This window comes from Acipenser ruthenus, chromosome 4, assembly GCF_902713425.1.
Source record: "Acipenser ruthenus chromosome 4, fAciRut3.2 maternal haplotype, whole genome shotgun sequence".
NCBI classification, from domain to species: domain Eukaryota; kingdom Metazoa; phylum Chordata; class Actinopteri; order Acipenseriformes; family Acipenseridae; genus Acipenser; species Acipenser ruthenus.
The window spans coordinates 87,686,137-87,709,811 of NC_081192.1; the positions used below are offsets into that span (position 1 = coordinate 87,686,137).

The following is a 23,675-nucleotide window of genomic DNA, read 5'->3' on the forward strand; positions in this document are numbered from 1 at the left end:
TTCCAGGAAATATGTTCACATATGCATTTCCTGGGTTATTTCACCTCAGCAGTGTCTTCAGGTTAAAAGCATCTTACTGTCTTTCATTAGAGAAAGCAGCTGGCTGGTTGCTGACAGGGAAGACGGCCCTTAAGGGGTTGGGACAATTTAGTGGATGTGACCATAAAGATGCAAGACTATCTGAAAGCAAGGCCTGCAAACAAAGATTTCATTAACCTGAAGTAGTACCACATATCATGTTTTAAAATGAAAAAAATGTTTGTAATATCATGTGTTTCTCTGTACACTGAAGAAAGAACTAGTTTGTCTACCTGACTTGTCTCTCTTGTCCAAACAATAAGAGACACCCTAAACGTGATATATTAACTAATATTTCGAATAGTCTTTCGTTTAAAATTTGAAAGAACATTCTAACATGAAAAGCTTGTCCCAGTACTATTGAGCCTTGCATGTGGGTATATGTGTGGAGTGACGGGGTGTACTCTGCCTGGCGACTCACTCCTTGCTCTCGTGTGCATTGGGCTGGGGCACAGGGTCGCTCAGTCTCATCTCAAACTCGTTGCAGCGTAAGGGCACCTCGCGGTAGTGGCAGATGAGGCTGTAGAGGCTGTCGAACACCAGGTTATCTGTCAGGTAGAACTTTGTGACACCGGCCTCCTGTCGCGAGTGTATCCGGCAGTGCTGGACTCGGCTAGACCTCCTGCAGCAGAGAGAGAAGGGGGTACACTGGGGTCAGACCACACAGGGCAAACAGAGAACTCCAATCTACTGAAAACAAACTTTTATCATCTTATCTATCATACTGATGTTCGATTAAAAACATACACTGTTTCACACATTTTCCTTAAGGGACAATGGCATTGCTGTGGCATGTTACGAGGTAATTAAAGAGACAAACAGATTACTTGGGTATGTAGCCTAAAGTGTAGAGTACAACTTAATGGCGGTTATGATGAGATTGTACAATGCACCGGTGAGACCGTGTTTAGAGTACTGTACTCAATTCTGCTCACCACAGCACCAAAGGGACATTATGGTCTTGGAGAGTCCACCCTTATGGAAAAAACATATTTTTTAATATATGGTGGAAAAGTATGATCCTTATATTTTAGGTCGGCCAGGGTGTCCTCAGCTCACCGCGCACCAGTGACCCCTGTAGTCTGGCCGGGCGCCTGAGGGCTTGCTTGTAAGCTGCCCAGAGCTGCACTGTCCTCCGACGCTGTAGCTCTGAGGCGGCTGCACGGTGAGTTCGCAGTGTGTGACGGCACACGCTTCGGAGGACAGCATGTGTTCATCTTCGCCCCTCCCGAGTCAGCGCAGGGGTGGTAGCGGTGAGCTGAGCCTAAAAAATAATTGGGCATTTCAAATTGGGGAGAAAATAATAAAAAAACTAATTGGCAACAACTAAATTAAAAAAAAAAAAAAAAAAAATACATTGTAAAATATGTTGTAAATAAATATATTCACATTAATATATTTAAAAGTGTATGCAGTGTTTTCAAACAATATATTTATATATTGCATATAATGGGAGACTGCGACGGTCAGGCAGCACTAAATTTAAAACAAGAAGGCTTCATAAGTTTATCCATGTACAGCAGATAAAAACACAGACACTGTGATTTTAATTCAGTAAATAAGTTTATTCTTGACGGAACAAATATGGTCGTTAATCAATCTTTCTGCAGATACCGAAGTGTTACAGATACCTCATAAAAAATAACTGGGCTAAGCCTAGTATTTAGAAGAAAAAAAAGAGAGGTCAGTAACAATCAAGGACACAATAGGCTGTTCATATTTTAAGTCACCTTATATTTAAACTGTATGCCCACCAATATGAAAAAAAGAATGACATTGTAAAAATGTATTTCCAGTTTATTAGTGTTTTTTTTTTTTTTTTTACTTTCATAGCTCTGTTTTCAGCAACGATTCCATAGCTATTAATGAATGAAGCAGCAGTTTTTTGTAACGTCTCATAGTTTCAGAAGAACAATGTTAGCAGGTCTACAGAGAAGCAGCCCAAACACCTGTTGTAATGCAAACAGCCTTTTAGCATATGTTGAAAGCTTTTCATTTTTGTACTTAAGTGTTTTATATACACTGAATTTTTACAAAATGTTGATATATTCCGTTATGTTTAAAGATAGTAGTTATTTTTAAGTGAAATTGCGGAATTCCATTCCTTTCTTATTTATTTGCTTCATATCTGTTTGGTGGAACACATGCAAAATATGGTGTGTGTCCAGGCACTTTACAAAAACACATTTCTGTAGAATTACTTGAGCATCAATTGCTACCAGACGATCATCTTTATTAACTGGAATAATGTGTTCCAGTGAGAGCTGAACAAGTTGACTTCTACAGAAAATGTATTGAATTGGCTTTAGAAAGTGACCCAAAGCAAAACACTTGGGCCCGTCTCCAAAATCAGTTGCAACAAATTTATCGATGCTAAAGAAATCTCCATGAACTAACCTAACTGTGTAACTATTGTGCTTGTGCTCTCTTCTGTATTGCTTACAGTGAATAATTTCCCCTCTCACTACAATTCTTGAATAGTACCGTGCATGTAAATCTGATGGAACGTTACTGGTGACACTGTACAAGGCCAACTGTTGCTCTCTATTTAATGTGCCTATATTTGGTTTTCCTAGAATATATTATTTATGTAGCCTACTTTGTAAAAGGTATTAAATATTTACTGGGCATATTGTGAATACATTATATAATACATGTTTAGTTAATATATTGAATAATACATTTCTAAAAAATACATGGACAATATAATTGATATATTGTTACCTGAAATTATATTTTAAATATATTTAAAATATGTTTAAGCAAATACATTGTAAATATATTATGAAAACGGGCCAATTCTGTAATATGTTAAATATATTTTATATAACGTTACATACATAATACATATATTTTTCCATAAATTTTATCATTCCCAAAATTTTATATGAATAATATGTTTACAAAAATATATTTAAAATATATCTTTTTTTAGTATGGGTTGTGTGGAACTAGAAGCATCTTTTGATGGTCTTTTGTGCAGAGCATTTGCTATGAGCCATACAGAGCTCAAACTTTTTAAAAAAATAGTTTAAAGGGTGTGATGAAAAATGGAAACAAAGACAGAACTGGAAGCCAACATACCTTGAATGATATGTGGGTGAGAGATTTAATACATTTTCTACAGCCTATTTCTTCTACCTTTAAGCTCTACTGTTGGAAGTGAGGTCAACCCACACTGACACCTATTTCCATCTCTAAAGCTACCTGCTAGACAATAAACACAGTACAATTGAATGACACAGTGGTCCTATTCTAAATCCATTGGATGATGTTGTATTTCTAGGGTATGACCCTCCCTCCTCTCCCACCCTGGTCTCCCTTGCACTCACCAGAAGGACAGGGTAAAGTCCCCCACGAAGGTCTCACTCTCCCTCACCAGGAATGTGCCATCCTTGCCCCCACTCTCCCCGCAGTACTCGTGGAGAAGCTTCTCTGCGATCTGCCTCCCGTCGCGCCCTCCGCCCAGCTTTCCATGAAACCACTTCTCATTGAAGTGCAGCTCGTTGTTATTGGACTCCTGCAGGGGGTGCAAGAGAGGTCAGTGCCTCATTTTAGCTCCATGATAATGTCACGGTATGATATGTCTCGCGATATGCAGGTTGTGATATGATATGCATCACAATACATGTGACAGTCCTGATGGGTTACTTGTATGATATATAGTAAGATCAAATTATCCTTTAATGCCTAATGACTATTTTGTTAAAGATAAAAATGAAAACATATTGGGATATAGGGAGAGTATGTATCAATACCAAATATACATGATATATCATGTATAAAAAGCATTATGATAGCATTAAGCATCAGGACCATCACATGTTCTTCACTGTGCGATGCAACTCTTGGCCAGTGAATCCGACGTCTCTGAGAAACTGGGTTGTAAAGTGTGCCACAAATCCTCGACAACCCACCTCCACTGGGTAAACCCAGACTCTCCATCCTCGCTGTTCCACTAGTTGAGTGTACCGAAGTTTCTTCCTCTCGTACGCCTCATCTACAGCATCCTCCCATGGCACTGTTAACTCTACCAGGTGAACAAGGCGTGCTGGTCGAAGGTTAGTGGTGGCAGTCTCAGGTGGAAAAATAAGCTGTTGACCAAAATCTGCCAGCATTATCCTATCTCTAGCAGCTTTCAGTTGTCTTGGGCGAGGCTTGGTTTTAACACCTTTTCTTGGCGGTTGCTCTCCTGGGTGGAGGAATGTTGTCTTTTGTGTGTAATGTTTTGATGAAACTGGTGGCAACTTATTGGTCATGTTACACTTGTCTTACCAATGCTAAGGCCAAACATCGCAGCACCTGGTCATGGCGCCAAGTAAACTGTCCTTGGCTAAGACCCACCTTACATCCTGTCAAAATGCGCCTTAACCCTTTGCAGTCCATTTATTAAGTGCGCGTCAGGCGCGTCAGGTCCAATTTATTTTCACACGCGCAGTTAATTTTAGACGCGCTGTTTAAAATGTATTTTTTTCCACAGTCAAACAGGTTTAAATGGCCCTGCATATCAACAAAGCACTCACTAGGCTTCTCCAGCCCCGCCACACCCTTTCTTTCGCTATCGCTTTCATCTATGTAAGAAATAAATAATAATAAAAATAATAGTCGTACATACCGATCAATCATCTCCGGATCACTCGTTTTATCACCAAACTCCTCAATATTGCGATCAAAGTCATTATTTTATTACTATAACATCTGAAAAAAGCTCTGCAAATGTCCATGATAGTCTCTGTGCGCTGACGCACTCAGCCAGCTTGTTTACTATGACTGCCCCGTTATCTGATACCAGGGCCATATATGACTAATCATGTGATACGCCTTTTTTTTTTTTTTTTTTTTTCCACGACTTGTTTCGGCTCCTGACGCTCCCACTCGGCAATTGAATGGTTTTCTCGGCTTTTTCCGGAGAAAAAACGACTAGAAACCCGTTTTTTGCGTTGCTATAATGATGTCGGACCCAGTCCGACAAAGGACCTGAGAGGAATAATTGCAATGTCGGACCCAGTCCGACAATGGACCGCAAAGGGTTAATGTTGGAGGTGATGAACACAAAGGACATGAGGGATCCTGTCCTACCCAGAGGTTTAGGTTCTGTGGCGATGGGAGAACATCATATGTTGACCTGATGAGGAAACTGATCCTGCTCTGTTCCATTGTTCATAGGTCTTGCCAGCAGTTCTTGCGTTCTTCCACACTCCTCCTTGCTTGGCCTGGGAAACAGCCTTTACGCACCTCATCCTCTCCTCCTGCTTCTGCACCTCGTTGACTACCAGCTTCCTCCATTGAGCTGGGGTTGCCTTGTGCCATGTAGGAGGAGCTGAACTGAGACCAAGACCCCCTCTTGCCCCATGATATCACCGATTCGAAGGGCAGCCTTTGCATCTTCCACTGCTTTTTTTTGCTGCCCACTTTCTTCCAGTTTTCAACACAGGTGCTGCCTCCCTTACGCATTTGTCGCGTGACTATTGTCGGACCTTGGCGCACTTAAACTCCTCAGTTAGCGCGGAGACTGGTAGCTGCAGTATTCCTTTACCATAAAGTCCCACTCTGCTGAGGCAGCGTGGAACTCCCAACCATTTCCTGACGCATGAACTGATTAACACTTCCAGCTTCTCTACTGTTGTCAAAGAAACCTCGTACACAGTCAGTGGCCACAGCAGCCTCGGCAGTAGACCAAACTGAAAGCACCAGAGTTTTAGTTTGCCCGGTAAATCGCTGCTGTCTATGCTCTTCAACACTTCCACTGCTTGTTGACTAACTTCTCCCACACGAACTGTGTCCTTTAGAGCCCCGTCGTACCATCTCCCAAGACTTTTCACTGGCTTCTCAGACACTGTTGGTATTGCCTCACCATTAATGCAGAACCTTTTATCTACTACTTTACCTTGAATTCCATTTGTGCCCATTCAGTGTTATTGGTTAATTTGCCCAATAACCGATTAGTGCAGGCTTCTGTTGTAGTCACGGTTGTCATGTCAACTGGTGATAGTCGCATTCCAGAAGCCAAGCGCTCTCCTCCCACAACCCATTTTGATGCCCTAATAATTACTTCCATTGCCATGGTAAAATCCAGTGGAGAAATGGTGCATCCTGCCATTATTCCAACTTCTAAGCATTGCCATGTAGTGCTGAATTCTGAAGTTGAAAAACTAAATTGCAAATCTCCAAAGTAGGCTTTGACTAAATTTGTTATTGTCATCGGTACACTGAAAAAATCAAATGCTGCCCAAAGAAGTTCACATGGCACTGAAGCATATGCATTAGCCAAATCCAGGAATGTCACATGGAGACAATTTAGCATATTAATTCTGAAAACTGTATGCATTCATAGTCTCTACATGTCATTTTAACCTATTTGAGAACTGAAAAGAAATCATTATCGGCATACCTTTAACAAATGCTGTGTTCATTTTAGTACATCATAGGCTTTTATAGTCTGTTAATGAAAATACTTTCAGTGTCCTTTTTGCAGCCATTTTAGTGTGGGAATGTGTTGAAAGTGTTCATGTTCCTGACATTGGGCCCGTTTACATCAGTATTACAGCTCTACAGTAAAACAGGAACATACACTCACAATACTACAGTACTTTAATGATGCAGCATTGGTCATGATTTTGACCTTTGGAATTGAATAAACTTAGGCAGGCTATACACTTAAACAATATACACTTAAGTGGGGTAGACTGTACTACACAATTCGTACATTCCTCTTACTAGGACCATTAAGAGATCCTTCACACTTTATCAATCAGGGGTGGAGTCCACACATCACTTAAGAACGTGAATACAAACTCATTTCACCATTAAAGACATTGAGAAAGACTTCAAGTTGACACTGCATTTATTATGTTTCTTTTAGTATTTCTGGTAAAAGAATTTAAATAATGGCGGCAAATTCATAATGAATTCCGGCTGAATACAACAGGAATAGCACCTGAATATTGTATGCACCCCCTCCGAGTGCTGAAGTAATTCACTTTGAATTCAGCTCTGTTAATTCATGTGGATTTAATTACCCAGATTCATTCCAAGTTCCTTTGTAATAAATGATGTTGATCACATGTACCCAGCCTGCATTCATGCATGAATCAAGACATCTCACAGTCCCCTGGTGGGAGAGTAAGAGGGTATGAATTAGTGAAGAATAAACAGTGAATTCATTAGGAATGGATGGAGAGGAAAGGGGAACTGAAATGTTTTTAACTCATGATGAATTGACAGGGCTGAATTCAAAATGAATGACTCAGAGGAAGTGTGTAAGATATGCAGGTGTTATTCCTGTGGTATTCAATCATAATTCATTATGAATGTGTGGCCATTATTTCAAAGTGTTACCGTATTCCTAAATGAGGCACTATTGAGTCTATAATAGCTCTGGATGATGCATCACAGAATACCTCCTTGTGCTCCTCTTCCTCCTCCTCGTCCGTGCTCTGGTAGCGTGACGTCTCCTCAGAGTAATAGATCTTATTGCTGGTCAGCACAAAGTAGTGAGGGCTCCAGTTCTGAAACACACAGAGAGGGGAGGCATCAGAAGCAATAGCAGGGCTGTGCAAATACTTAGGTTTTCCGAGTAATTCCCTTTAACATGTTTTGTGTGGGCAGGTATTAATTTAAACCGAAGCAAGCCTGTTAAAAGCTGCCTTTCCCTCATCTGCCTATCTATACAATTTAGTATGAATTAATGGCAATTAACTTTCACATTGTGTGATTTAAGAGCTGACTGAATTTTCTACCAGGAGATGTATTTGTTTATCAAGTTGATGCTGAGGTAAAATATTGCCCAGGATCCCATAATTCTAAGCAGAGATGTTGCACACATTGCAGATTGACATTTCAATGGAAACCGGAAGTGAAATCCAAATGATTTTATATCAAAATGCATAAAAGCAGAGAAAATATGAATGGTTTTAGTTGGTTTGATCAGGTTCTATAGTGAATCACACTGTCAGAATGTTATTGATTCTGACAAGGGCAAATGAGGGAACACTTTGTTTTGTGTTTGGGTGAAATTAACAGGTTTTTAAAGTGGTTTTATTCTATTTAAATGAATACCTAACAGCTTAAAACATGTAAAAGGGAAACATATGTGTATCTGTGCAGCCCTAATAAATAGCAAGTTTGTTTATCCTGTCTGTTTATATAACAATCAGCAACAGCGTTGCTTTAAAATCCACTGTATCCATGCAGGACAGCATCACTCAACCATAAGCTCCACAAGTCCAGTTGGCGGCAGCATAAGTTAGTTTGTATAAACACAGCAATAATATATATATATATATATATATATATATATATATATATATATATATATATATATATACAGATGTGCTCAAATTTGTTGGTACCCTTACAGCTCATTGAAATAATGCTTCATTCCTCATGAAAAGTGATGAAATTAAAAGCTATTTTATCATGTATACTTGCATGCCTTTGGTATGTCATAGAATAAAGCAAAGAAGATATTCTAAAATGGCCTGGACACATTTGTTGGTACCCCTTAGAAAAGATAAAATAATTGGATTAAAGTGATATTTCAAGCTAATTAGTTTCTTTAATTAGTATCACACATGTCTCCAATCTTGTAATCAGTCATTCAGCCTATTTAAATGGAGAAAAGTAGTCACTGTGCTGTTTGGTATCATTGTGTGCACCACACTGAACATGGACCACAGAAAGCAAAGGAGAGAGTTGTCTGAGGAGATCAGAAAGAAAATAATAGACAAGCATGGTAAAGGTAAAGGCTACAAGACCATCTCCAAGCAGCTTGATGTTCCTGTGACAACAGTTGCAAATATTATTAAGAAGTTTAAGGTCCATGGAACTGTAGCCAACCTCCCTGGGCGCGGCCGCAAGAGGAAAATCGACCCCAGAGTGAACAGAAGGATAGTGCGAATGGTAGAAAAAGAACCAAGGATAACTGCCAAAGAGATACAAGCTGAAGGTGAAGGTACGTCAGTTTCTGATCGCACCATCCGTCGCTTTTTGAGCGAAAGTGGGCTCCATGGAAGAAGACCCAAGAGGACTCCACTTTTGAAAGAAAAACATAAAAAAGCCAGACTGGAATTTGCTAAAATGCATATTGACAAGCCACAATCCTTCTGGGAGAATGTCCTTTGGACAGATGAGTCAAAACTGGAGCTTTTTGGCAAGTCACATCAGCTCTATGTTCACAGATGAAAAAATGAAGCTTTCAAAGAAAAGAACACCATACCTACAGTGAAACATGGAGGAGGCTCGGTTATGTTTTGGGGCTGCTTTGCTGCCCAGTGTCAGAAAGCTCTGTCTCAGTCGCAGGTCATGGGTCCTCCAAAAGGATAATGACCCAAAACACACAGCTAAAAGCACCCAAGAATGGATAAGAACAAAACATTGGACTATTCTGAAGTGGCCTTCTATGAGTCCTGATCTGAATCCTATCGAACATCTATGGAAAGAGCTGAAACTTGCAGTCTGGAGAAGGCACCCATCAAACCTGAGACAGCTGGAGCAGTTTGCTCAGGAAGAGTGGGCCAAACTACCTGTTAACAGGTGCAGAAGTCTCATTGAGAGCTACAGAAAACGTTTGATTGCAGTGATTGCCTCTAAAGGTTGTGCAACAAAATATTAGGTTAGCGGTCCCATCATTTTTGTCCATGCCATTTTCATTTGTTTTCTTATTTACAATATTATGTTGAATAAAAAATCAAAAGCAAAGTCTGATTTCTATTAAATATGGAATAAACAATGGTGGATGCCAATTACTTTTGTCAGTTTCAAGTTATTTCAGAGAAAATTGTGCATTCTTCGTTTTTTGTGGAGGGGTACCAACAAATTTGAGCACGTCTGTATATATATATATATATATATATATATATATATATATCTCTATCTCAGAGGGATGGAAGGACAGAGGGACTCACATGATCGATAGGGTCCTCCAGGTACAGGATTCCGTTCTTGATGGAGTTGCTGATGTCGTTCTCGGAATAGCTGGCTGAAGATACCTCCTCGCACATGTTCCCTTCTACCAGCTTCTTGTGCTGCGAGCACAAGAGAGTCTTCTCAAAACACTTCAAACAGCATTCTCAACCCACTCTACACTGAACTACAGCCTTCTCAACCCACTCTACACTGAACTACAGCATTCTCAACCCACTCTACACTGAACTACAGCCTTCTCAACCCACTTCAAACTGAACTACAGCCTTCTCAACCCACTCTACACTGAACTACAGCCTTCTCTACCCACTCTACACTGAACAACAGCCTTCTCAACCCACTCTACACTGTACTACAGCCTTCTCAACCCACTCTGCACTGAACTACAGTCTTCTCAACCCACTCTACACTGAACTATAGTCTTCTCAACCCACTACACTGAACTAGTCTTCTCAACCTACTGCACTGAACTACAGCCTTCTCAACCCATTACACTGAACTACAGCCTTCCCAAACCACTTCAAACCTGCACTCACAAACGAGCCAGAACTACCCTTCCGCCTTCCCTCCTTTCTGCTCTCCTACCCCCTGTGCATCCACCTCCCCCTCTGCCCTGTCCTGCCCTCTTGCCCTACCCCGTTACCTTGATGATTATCTTCCTGCGGAGCTGGTATGGGGAGGGGAGCTCGTCTGTGTTGATGTCCACTGGCTTGGTCAGCAGCATGTCTCCAAAGACCTTCTTGAAGAGCGAGGCCATATTCCTCTGCTGGACCACGCTGCAGTGGTCCTCGATGGACAGGATGACAGGAAACCTGAGAGCAGTGCGACAAGCTAATGACTTCAACGAGATGGGGCCAATAAGCAATGCAAGCTGATGCAAGACTTGAATAAAAGCAGCACTCTCTTAACTAATGACACACAGCACAGCTGGTCTCACACCCCCCCAATCAACACTGATCTTGGATAGAACTACCTTACCTTTAGCTAGTCTAAGATTAGTGGTATATAGAGGCAATGTAACCAGACTAGAATGATTTCAGGGAGAGACCTTGATTCTCTGATGCTGTCACCTTACCCCTTAACAAAATTACTGCTCTATACCCTGTACCCCTATACTGTATAAAAGCAAAGCAAACTGTAGTAAAGAATAATGAAAGCACGGGGAAGCACAGGTGATATAATAAACAGCACAAATCTATAACTTTAAACACTCAAATCATAAGATATATATATAGTAGAACTAAAAGTAGTACTGCCACGTTACTGTTCAAGTGGAGCAGGGTAAACGTTTCTATCGGACCCCCGACTGCTGGCAGTTGCTATGGAGACTCACTCAGAGGTGACGAAGGCCTGCTCTTTGATGGTGTACAGTACATCCAGGAACTTGATTTTGGACGTCAGAGTGTGTCCGTGGTAGATGATGGGCAGGTCGTCTGGCCCGTCCCAGCAATCCACTGGAAAAGAACAAGAGCCAGTCAGCTGGAGGCTGTACTGCAGCTATGTATATTTAGCAGCTTGCATTGTCTACCTCATCACTCTCCTCGACCTAACTTTATGGGACACAGGTTCAACTGAATTCTCATTCGTTTTGTGTAAAACGTTCAGCTACTGTGGTAACTCTCTATGTTAACCGGGCAATACTAATCATCAGCCAGTACTTATGATTGGTATTAGATAATTAGGGCCCTACCCATTTCACGGATGTGAAAAATGTGACACGGACCGTGAAATTAATTCTGCACTGTGAAATCTGGTCTGTTTTGCATACTTTTACCCTGCATTAAAATCCAATGAAGACATATGTACCGTTACAGGTTCCTGATGCGATTGTTAGCTTGTTTCAATTTTAAAAAGAAAGTTCATAATGAACTGGACAGGATTTACTGATTGACAACAGCCAGTAACTGGGCTCTACTCACTGATTGGTAAACACAGTTATCCAGGGCAGGTTTAGTATGACCAACTGATCTCAACAGGTAGTACCGTCAGGCGAGTCAAATTAGACCTAAATTTTAAAATGAGTGTCCAAAATAAATCAAAAAGTGCTACAATCACTACTGCAACTGATCATGTAAAATATACCAAGTAGTAGCATGAGCAGAAAAATACATTAAAAGCACAGCAGGACAAAAAATAAAAAAAATAAATGTGTCAGTAATTTCAGAGACTTCACGTATTTTTTAGCCTCTGGATATATTGTCCAGCTACAGACCCGTCCCTAGCTCGACGCTGTCTGTCAATTCCAACAAACTCCGTGGATACAGAGAGAGTCGTGTCTAAATACGGACAGGTATTTACACCGCAGAGACAGGGAATGAAGAAAAACAGCATTTCAGAATAGTTTTTGAGTTACTGTTGCATACAATGACGTTTAAAACCAGAATGAAATTTAAAATCTGTGTTTTTTAAATAATAATAATAACAGAAATGCAACAGTCATAGAGCGATCCTCTGGATTTCAGTTTCATTTTCTTTTAGCGTTTCTGCTTTGTTAGTCACATGCTTTTGTTTGCCAACTAGTTTGACGGTTTAAAAAACTTCATTCAAGTCCCACCCTAATTCTTCTTTGTTCTCGGCTAAATAGATTCACTCAAACCATCTTCATAGCTCATTCCTTTAAGCCCTGGGACTTATCTGGTAATTTCATATTATATCAATTACCCTAATGGAAGCCTAGTCACATTCTTATTTACAGTTATAACTGCAAAACAGAGAGAAGTACCCTATAAATCATGTTAGCTATTGACCATTTAATACAACACTTGTGTTTTTCTGTTTCCATGGTGACACAGTTCCTAGTGCCCGTGCCAGACTGGTGGCCCATTAGTCCCAGTTTCCACGCTGGACTGGGTCATACTCACGCTCGATACAGCGGCAGCCCATTCGGAGACAGCGAGCATAGGCTTCCAGTGATGATTCGCTGGAGAACTGGTCACCAGTCAGGTATCTGCAGGAGAGAGAGAAATAACATGAATATGCTCCATTCACAACTCTCAGGACTGCTGTGGGGAGCCAGTCTGTTTCCTACTGGACCAAGTTAAAACCAATTAGACTGCATCACATTCATCCATTAAAGGTTTACAAAAGTGAAAGTATAGGAAAGTTTATTAAAACATAGTGAAAGCATGGTAAAGTATAGCATTGTCAGACCTAAAGCAAAGCAAAATACACACCATGGTAAATAAATCAGGGTATAAACCAGGCAGAAAGCACAGGGATGACTGTGCAAATTTACTCTGGTGATCTTTTATAAGGCAATACACAGACACCTGATCCTGGCAAAATATGCAAGTATACAAATACAAAGACATTTACAGATCACGACACAGCGTACAAACACAGCAAGTGATGTTTACTATAAAAACAACACTGGATTGAAAACTGAAAACTGTGGGGCACATTTGCCCTTTGCATTTCCTTAAAGTGGCTGTAGTAATCAAAATAACTCAGTAAATCTTACCTATTGTGCATTGCCGTATCTGACACTGGGTTGAAGAAATCTCTGTTTGCAAGCCATGCTTTCAGTTAGTGTTGCACTTGTTTGACCATTTCACTTTGAGAATGAAATTGCCCTCCACCTTCAGGACCCTTTTCACTGTCATTAACCAACCATCTGCAAGATGCCTTGACCCCAATGACACTGCCCAGGAAAGACCCAGGAAGTACAATTATAACAGATTTCTTTAACCTAGTGTAGTACCAAATATCATGTGTAAAATGAAAATACATAACTGCTGTGTCATGTGTTTCTTTCAAAACTGAAGATTTATTGAATTATTCTGTTCAGTACAACAACTTCAAGTCCTCAAGTCTTCGCATCCCCTTGTAAGACTTTACCACGGTCATTCTGTATAGTATTTCTGCACTTTTACTGTGCTTGTCCCATGGTTATACTCTGCATTTAGCATAGTTTACCCTGGTTTGCCATGTTTGTTAATATGCTTTACCATACCTTGCTGTTTCTTACAATGCTTACCTATGCTTTACCATGCTTTCACTGTGCTTTATTACACTTTTACATTTCTAAAGGTCCCTGTAAATGTAATCTCAAGCTGTGTCTCTTACGTGTTATGAGAGGAGCTGATCCAGTACTGTGACAGCGGGTGCTTCATCTCCTCAGGGCAGACCTGCCCACCACCTCGCTCCACGATCACGTTCTCCTTCGACAGCAGGAACGTCAGGAACTGCAGGGGGGTCACCAGTAACAATAACACACACACAGTTACAGAGCTTTCAGTTTATTCTTTGCTTCTGACCAGCAGCTGAACAATGCAGCCGGGGTGGAGATATTCAAGCTGAGGTAAATCACAGCAAATTAAATGGGTGTCAATCATTTCTGACACTTTCCTATGGTTGACTTTGAATACCTCGGCCCCACTCAATCACAGTGTGTCGTCAGCTCAGCTGCTCAGAAATTACTCATAAACCAAGTAGTAGTGAAACATATCAAATATGTTACTCTAAAAGGTAAAAGTAACTTATTACAGTATTATGTGAGCCTCTGAAAAATAAACGTTGAAACGCAGCAAAACTATACATAGCTCACTTTCAAATCAAATAGTCTTCAACTGCAGCTTTCAAAATTACAACCGAACTTGGACTTTTTAAATGTGGTGTTTGTGATTCTAGTAGTAATGTGAGGGACAGTGGCACTGAATAGGAACAAGGACTGTAGAGTGAGAGTGAGAGCAAGAGTGAGAGTCACAGTGACAGAGAGAGTGACAGTAAGAGAGTGAGAGTCACAGTGACAGACAGTGTGACAGTAAGAGAGAGATCACCTCGTCCAGCTGCAGGGTGGGTTCGGTGTGTCTCTGAGACTCCTTCTGGTAGCTGCTCATGAACTCTCTCACCTTGTTCAGATCACTCGCCCAGCCTTCCTGAGGGAGAAAAGGAGGAGGCATCATTACAAGAGGTCGGAAATCATGTAAAGTAGTGTTGCTTTTCAACACTGCTTTCCAACAGGGGCGTACAGGATACAGAGATCTGTACCCTACAAGTGCTGGACAGATACATGTACGGTGACTGTCAAGACTGGTAACACATTCAGTGTAGCGCCCGCTTTTCCAGTCCCTGCTGCACAAACCAGCAACTGGCGTTAAAAAAAAAATAATAATAATTGAAGCCATCCAATTGTCTGCTTTGGTAGTAAAACAAATAGTGTTTCAAGCACCACTGACGTGGATACTGAAAGAATAAGTAATCATAACACTGGAAAACTTAACACGCTGACAGTTCCTGGAGAAATACAGCTGGCACCTAAGCAGCCCTGGCAGGGAGATGCTGACCAGTGGGACACGCTGTCTGGTAAATACCTTCTGATCTAACTGGAGGAACTTCTGGAAGTCATACAGGGTTATCTGACAGAGCTCCGGCCGGTCCACGTTCCTGCCAGGGGAGTACAAAGAGAAAGAATTCATTACCAGAGCGACAAGGCTTGTTTGTTCGTTTTGTTTTCATTAGAAACGACTGAGTGCAGTGATGTCAATGCACCGCGTTCATGTGTTCAGGTCAGTAAAAAAAAAACAGCTTCCATTCACACCACTCTCAGCCAATAAAAACGGCAGATTTCAGAACATTCCAGTACGTTGTAATAGCTTGGCATCTCAGCCCATTGAATTGAAGCTTTATAATTCTTACCTATGTTTTATAATGCTTTCGCTACGCTTTCTTACGCTTTGCTATGCTTTCATGATGTTTTATTACACTTTGCTATGCTTTTATTTATAAGGGGAATATGCTCTGTGCTGTCCTGCTGCTTTGTTGAAGCTGTCGGACAGGAAGGCGAGAGTTCAATAATACCTCTGAAACGAGACCCCAATACCCGCTGTACAGTTGTACTGCTCTGAAATACAATGTTGAGTGAAAAAAATTAATGTTAAGAATCATACCTGAGAGGGAAGGACAGCTCGAGCTGGTCAATGATCTGAAATGAAAACCAACAATGTGAAGAAGCTCTCCCGTAAACCACGCGGCTACAGACCCCAGGATCTAGCGACCTGCACGGGGAGCTGTCCCTAAGAAAAGCATGCATGTTTTTATTTTTTTTTATTTAAACAGCTATGGGGCAGATCTATCATCAAAGCTCCTCACCCCTGCGTATCTGCTTATCTGTATCTGCGAGCTGGTTTTACACAGGAGCTGCTTCGGTACTCACTGATTTCTGGGCATCGAACATGAGGTTCTTGTAGAGCTGAGTGAAGTGTGTGAAAGACAGTTCAGAGCGAGCTTCTACCTCCTGGGGAGAAGGAACGAGACACTTCAGAGGAGAGGGGAGACACAGAGGACACTATAAGAAACTAAGGGCTGCATTTTCAAAGCATTTTTTTAAATTGAAAAAACACCATTTGCAATTCACAAATGAATACAAAACAACTTAAGTGTACTTAGAAGGCCCAGCAGTTGTTTATATGAAGTTTGTAAACTAAGGTTTTGGAGGAAGGACCTATCAGAAAAATGCAGTCAGGTAGCTTACCCTTCTGTTTGATTAATTCATATCCCTCTGCCTCCCCCAACTCCACTCTCATAGCTACCCCTTGGTACTATTTGTTATGGGGGGGGGGGGGGGGGGGTCTACTGCCTTGTCCAACAGGCCAGGTGATGGACCCTCAAATTAAGAGGGTTTGAGGCACTGTGTTGTGCAGGTTTGTCCTGATCTACTGAAATCTGGGTTGGTAATTCATTGGGTGTGTTTTTCCATTCTTAAAATACAAGAAATGGCTTGGAGAAGCGAGTACGTCATACTGTCCATATATCTGGAGAGCTGCTTATCCATTTGTGATGAAACTTGATATTCACGTGACTTATGGCTGGGTTCACACATCCCAATTAGCACTGATCTTGGTGTCCCTAATGTTATCTAAGACGCGTGTTAATCTGGGTGTGTAAAACCAGCTAGAAGAGTGTCCGATTCAGGGGATCTGTCTGTCCATACATTTGTCAATCTGTATGTCTCAAACTGTAAATACACTTTTCCATGATGCTAACACCTCATATGCTTACCTAAGGGTCATTGACTGCCTTGCCATACTGATAGCTCTAACTTTAAATGCACAACCTTGGCAATGTTACTGTCAACTTTAATATATATATATTAAAGTTGGAAGGTTTGGCACCAATCACCACGATACTCAACAGACGAAATGAAAAAGTAAATGTCAATTGCATCCTAACACACAAAGCGTTAACATCACTTTCACAATCCCACAGTACTGGCTCAAGGTGTTGTCCAGACTTGTTTTGCTCTGTTCACAGTTCTAGTAATGTCAAGTGACTGACGAAGGCATACAACTAAACATATCTCACTGTTTAAAACAACACCCAGCAGAGAGGCAATTGCTTGTTGTCGAACGAGTTTGGGGTATGCCATGAACCTAAATAGATATTTATTTTTGGTTTTGTTTTAAGATGAATAGGACAGGGGGTACAGCTGGATTGGTGACTGTATTGTACAATAGAAATAGTTCATATTCTTTGTGACATGCTCGGCAACCCATTGAATTGAAGGGAGAAGCAAGGACTGGAGGCGGACTGCAAACCTCATGGATCTTACCATTCAACTAAATAGCATGCTCTGTAGTCGAGAGGTAAATACAGATCTTATACTGATGTCAGTATTATTAACCCATCAGTCGCTAGCAGGAGAGCCATTAAATCATCTTATTTTGTGTCATCTCATGCACTTTAGACTACCGAGTACCAAAAATTCTAAATTTAAAATTAAAACATGATTTATAACCATTCTGGATAATTTATAGAGCTGACCCTGTCTCTTATGGGTTAAAGAGTGCTTTGTGGTCCTCGTGCCCACCAAAAGTAAAATCACTCTTATACAGGACCAACACAGACAAATGCACCTGGCTTAGCCTGAAATTCCATATCTAGTTTTATATATGTTATGCAAGACAATGTAAAACATGCAGCTTATTATTAGTTAGGTAAGGGGTTAAATGCTGATCTGTACAGCATCTCGCTCCGTCTCTCACGGTGATGTTCATTGCAACTCTTGAGTCTCACAGCCCTCTCCGTTGCTGACATAAAATCAGGCCTTTAGAATTATCTGGGATCTGTGAGTGCAAATTCTCAAGTACTGCAGTCTTCGGAAGTCTTCCGCAGTAAACTATAAAATTATTTCAATAAATGTTACTTTTGTGTTTTTTCCAGTTTTGTTTGGGGGGGGGGGGGGCACTACTTGAGCTTCTTGACAATGTTTTTCCTATGCTTGATTACTCTTTGCTATGCTTTCACTATGTTTTATTACACTTTGCTATGCTTTCACAATGCTTTATTACACTTTGCTATGCTTTAACAATGCTTTATTACACTTTGTAATATTACACTATTCTACCATGAACATAAATAGATATTTTGGGGTTTTGTTTTAAGATGAATAGGACAGGGGGTACAGCTGGATTGGTGACTGTACTGTACATGAGTCGCCGCGGAAATATTTCAGATTCTTTGTGACACGCCCGGCAGGTAGAGGGTGACATCACTGAACAGAGAGTGTGGAGATTTAAATGTCATTTCCCTGAGGAATAAAGAAAAGTACATCTGAAGCTACCTGCTCTTCATGAAAACAACCGTCACCTGTTCCTCAGGGGACAATAGACCAGCAGAACAGTGTGATAATCTTTACTTGCACAATAATTTTGCAACCTTCCCCATGTTTATACTATGCATTCACCATGGTTTGCTTTACCACACCTGTCTGTGCTTTACAGTGCTTACCTATGCTTTACCCTGCTTTACTATGCTTTAATACACTTTGCTATGCATTTATTATGGGAAACTAATCTAAGGGGAATTGCATTAATTGCTGCCAGCGCACGCATATTTTCAGTTATTTAACTCAAGTCATTTGTATTTCTTTTTTTTTTAAATATAATGCTTATTCTTTATTTTGAAAAATAAAACGTCAATGCATCGATTATCGTTGATAAATGTCTAAACGATAATCGAATAGGAAATTAGGGTGCCGATTGCACCAGTGGAGACAGTAATAATATCACTTTGGTTATTGTCACATTTATCAGTCATGCTATTATTTTCCACTTTGGGCAATAAAAGCATAAGAAGATTTAGCAAGTCCGTTGTTGTCCAGTATTGAAATGTTCTGAATATAAAGAACGATATAACTATACAACATACTTTTTACAGCTTTCTAATGTTTTTAAATATCCCTGAGTTCTAACCACTAGACCCCACTGCCTCTCTCCCAGCCCCTCAGCTCTAACCACTAGACCCCACTGCCTCTCTCCCAGCCCCTCAGCTCTAACCATTAACCCCACTGCCTCTCTCCCAGCCCCTCAGCTCTAACCATTAACCCCACTGCCTCTCTCCTAGCCCCTCAGCTCTGACCCCTAGACCTCACTGCCTCTCTCCCAGCCCCTCAGCTCTGACCCCTAGACCTCACTGCCTCTCTCCCAGCCCCTCAGCTCTAACCATTAGACCACACTCCCTCCCTCCCAGTCCCTCAGCTCTAACCACTAGACCATACTCCCTCCCTCCCAGTCCCTCAGCTCTAACCATTAGGCCACACTCCCTCCCTCCCAGTCTCTCAGCTCTAACCATTAGACCACACTCCCTCCCTCCCAGTCCCTCAGCTCTAACCACTAGACCACACTCCCTCCCTCCCAGTCTCTCAGCTCTGACCCCTAGACCCCACTGCCTCTCTCCCAGCCCCTCAGCTCTAACCACTAGACCCCACTGCCTCTCTCCCAGCCCCTCAGCTCTAACCACTAGACCCCACTGCCTCTCTCCCAGCCCCTCAGCTCTGACCCCTAGACCTCACTGCCTCTCTCCCAGCCCCTCAGCTCTAACCACTAGACCACACTCCCTCCCTCCCAGTCCCTCAGCTCTAACCATTAGGCCACACTCCCTCCCTCCTAGTCTCTCAGCTCTAACCATTAGACCACACTCCCTCCCTCCCAGTCCCTCAGCTCTAACCACTAGACCACACTCCCTCCCTCCCAGTCTCTCAGCTCTGACCCCTAGACCCCACTGCCTCTCTCCTAGCTCGTCAGCTCTGACCCCTAGACCCCACTGCCTCTCTCTCAGCCCCTCAGCTCTGACCCCTAGACCCCACTGCCTCTCTCCCAGCCCCTCAGCTCTGACCCCTAGACCTCACTGCCTCTCTCCCAGCCCCTCAGCTCTCACCACTAGACCCCACTGCCTCTCTCCCAGCCCCTCAGCTCTGACCCTTAGACTCAGACAGGCTCTTACCAGCAGTTTGTCTCTGAGGAATCTCATGTTGGGAACTCGGTAGTTTGCCTGGGGCAGCATGGCTTTCAAATCCTTTACTGTGATGCTGCAAAGACATAGGGACGCATCAGCATAAAACAGGAGTAGTGTTCAATGCTAGAAATATAATATCTGAAATTCCGGATTTACATATTTAGACTTATATTGATGTGATACAGCCATCTGAAATTTAGAACAATAAGTATGAATGAGAAGAAGCCATTCAGCCCATCAATGCTGGTCCAATTCCTAGTAGCTGATGATTAGGTAACCCACTCCATACCCTCACCACAACAAATGTCTCCTTCTCTCTGTCCTAACTCTATCTCAGCTTAATTTCCAACTGTGTGTCCTCTGGTCCTGGTATCAGTGTTGCGCTTTGGTTAAATAATTTCTTCAGTCAAGTCTCCCACCCTAATTCTTCTTTGATCCAGGCTAAATAGATTAGAATAGATTCATATCCGATAATTTGTATCAGATGGAAATGTCATCCTATTAAAATGAGTTAGACTGCTTAGTTATTGCTAATTAACTATATGTTTTCTTGTCTGGGGTGCTGTGTGAGATACATGTACTGTATCTAACACAGCACCTTATATGACATTTTTATTATATATATATATTAGTCATATGAGAATAATTTAACAATATATCTCATTTTAATGTGATGTCATTTGCATCAGCTACAAACCACTGGGACGATTTAGATAAATATAGTTCCTCTTGCCCAAAATCAGCCATTCCATTAATTACACATGTATTGTATATAGATAGATAGATAGATAGATAGATAGATAGATAGATAGAGATAGCGATAGATAGAGCTAGATAGAGATAGAGATAGATAGAGATAGATAGATGTATTTGGTAGAAAGCTGTTATGATAAACTGTAACCAAGCACCTGCCAAGGGTTCTCATTGATGGAAGGGGGGTTGTTGAAGAAAGTTTCAGGGAAGGAACCTCAAAAGAGGAATGAGAGAGTGCTTCTTGTGTGTTTAATAGCAGTGAATGAAAAAAAAAACGGATTCATTTTTAAAGGCTAGACCATTTGAATTTAAAGATACCAGGCAAGTATGTATTGCTATTTTTCTTTTTAGTGCAAACGGAAAAACAATGATGTTAAAATAATTCTCATGGTGTGCTGATGTTTATGACGTGGTTCTTGTTCATTAGATATGATATTTAGCTAATAAGTTATCAAGAAAACAATCAATTATGGCAGGACTGATCCCCTGGCATGTAAACGAGGTAACTGAGCTTCAATGATCTCACTCTGGAGCGAAACCTCTGCTCAGAGATTAGTCCTGTGACCTTTAACTGACAAGAAAGCCATCTTTGTTTTGCTCCCCTCTCCGTGATTGGATTCTATTTCCAACTCCTGTACAGGAAGCTACTCTCCGACTCCCCCGCCTCATTTCCTGTCCTAGCCGCTCCACTTCCTGCCCCAGTGCCTATCGTTTCCTATCAGACTTCCTGTTTGTGTCGAGTGCTAGGATTGAGCCTTGGTTTCTTCCTGCCAAAACAAAGCTGTGCCAATGGCAAGGAGGCCCGCTGGAGAGCAATTAACAGAGCCATTGGAGAGCCCTACAATCAATCTCTCTCTCTCTGTCTCTCTCTCTCTCTGTCTGTCTGTCTCTCTCTCTCGTCCCTCAGCTCTAACCTCTAGACCACACTGACTCCAGTGGAGTTTGATGGTTTTCTTGACAACGCACCTGCCTTCTCGGTTCCTGTCCATGGAGTCAAACTGTTTCCGGAGCCACCTGGAACATGAAGAGCAACCGTTAGTCTCAACCTGTTCCATGCTGTCCATCACGCTTCTCTCACATTGATTCAACATATTGAACCCGAAGCCAAGATTATTCCATACTGCATGTACAGATGACTCCTTAGTATCCCTGTTTCCCGGATTGTAACATGTGGTACAGAATGCCCGTAACAAGTTTCATCACAAGGGGATTACTGGTCCTTTAAAAATATGTGAAATGTAAGAGTGACAGATGTATAGCTAGACAGACAGACAGACAGACAGATGCTTCCGAATTCCATTCACTCCTTTCCAAGTTTCATGACAAAAAGATACAGAGTTTGTGTAACACCCAACTGTGTCTTTTGCCTGTGACTGGTATAATTCACACATTTCCAGGAGGGTAGAAACACTTTGCAGAGCTACCTACAGGATCAGCATGTACTCTGCTCCGCCAATCCAACCCATACGAGCAACTACCAATAAAACAAACAAACCGCATCAGTTCATCCAATAAGCGGCTTTGGATGTCATTTTCATTAGTGTTTTTGGCATTTCCATTGCTACTGCGTCGTGTTTGGAATCATGCAGAGCGGTTCTGGGTTCTGTTTCTCCGCCAATATTGAGTTCCTAGGACACTGTCTCCAGTTCTGGTCACCACGGCACCAAAAGGATAATGTGGATGGCCCTGGAAAGAGTCCAGCAAACAGCAACCAGACTAATCCCTGGGACTTAAAGGAATGGGCAATGACTCGGGGAACAGACTGGTTTGTCTGATTTTTGCTACACAAGGCCAGTTCTGTTGGTTGAATAAATAGAGAATATAGGAAATATTGTATTTCCTTTGAGGGTTTCTGGTGGCATATAAACTGACAAGCGCACCATCTCAAGTCAACAGAAAACTGGGATGTGCAGTTTTGGTGTATTTTAATAATAATAATAATAATAATAATAATAATAATAATAATAATAATACATGGTGGCATAAATAAGTGGGTCTAACAGAATTGTACGTATATCTTGTAATTCACCAACTCCTCTGAGGTAACTTCTTACTAAATTCAAGTAATCTGGTTTTTTTTTGACGTACAGTACTAGTGTTATTCTGCTCCTTTGCGAATTTCTCCTTGTTTTCCTCAGATACAACTTTAAACCTACAGGCCTTGTTGTTTGTTGTGGTAGTGACATAGTTGTGTGCATGTACAAGTAATAACAGATTTAGTTTTGAAAAGCTGATGTTAGACAGTCTTATTAATCACCGGGCGTACGTGTAATCTCTTTATACAACGGCAAAACTCAGAAGTTTACAGGTATAGTTTACCACATATTATACAATAATAAAAAACTAAGAGATATTTTAATTATTCAGCAATATCATTATGTGCGAAAACAGTCATTAAGACTCCAGCTGGTAGCAAGCGTGCCATGTAGGTAGCTGTCCCAGTGGGGATTGTAAATGACTGTGCAGCCTTCACCATTCATAGAGCTTCATAGGATGATTTAACACAGAAAACAGGTGTGGTGAAACTGACCCCAGGAAACACAAGCCGGGTAAGCTTTGCGGGAGAAGATTGCGTTATCTTTATTTTAATGATCTAAACAGGGGCTATGGTGAGGTGAGACAGCGAGTGTGTGTCTGTGTGGGTGTGTGTCTGTGCATGTGTGTGTGGGTGTGTGTCTCTGTGTGTC

General features: G+C 41.4%; 1 protein-coding gene across 2 annotated transcripts in view; it reads right to left on the reverse strand.

The window, feature by feature from the left end:
* Positions 1–23,675, reverse strand: part of LOC117399853 (1-phosphatidylinositol 4,5-bisphosphate phosphodiesterase gamma-1-like) — a 60,532-nt gene that overhangs the window by 19,939 nt on the left and 16,918 nt on the right. Inside the window, exons 4-17 of one of the 2 annotated variants that reach the window (XM_059023037.1) lie at positions 21,955–22,002; positions 20,224–20,308; positions 16,157–16,237; positions 15,891–15,925; positions 15,315–15,387; positions 14,781–14,879; positions 14,068–14,186; positions 12,864–12,949; positions 11,336–11,456; positions 10,646–10,814; positions 9,984–10,103; positions 7,479–7,586; positions 3,411–3,598; positions 500–700 (exon numbers count right to left, since the gene is read on the reverse strand). In XM_059023037.1, coding sequence (XP_058879020.1) covers positions 500–700; positions 3,411–3,598; positions 7,479–7,586; positions 9,984–10,103; positions 10,646–10,814; positions 11,336–11,456; positions 12,864–12,949; positions 14,068–14,186; positions 14,781–14,879; positions 15,315–15,387; positions 15,891–15,925; positions 16,157–16,237; positions 20,224–20,308; positions 21,955–22,002 — 1,533 coding nt within the window. Of the gene's footprint in view, positions 1–499; positions 701–3,410; positions 3,599–7,478; positions 7,587–9,983; positions 10,104–10,645; positions 10,815–11,335; positions 11,457–12,863; positions 12,950–14,067; positions 14,187–14,780; positions 14,880–15,314; positions 15,388–15,890; positions 15,926–16,156; positions 16,259–20,223; positions 20,309–21,954; positions 22,003–23,675 lie in introns of both variants that reach the window. The other variant, XM_059023036.1, reaches the window with a different exon arrangement.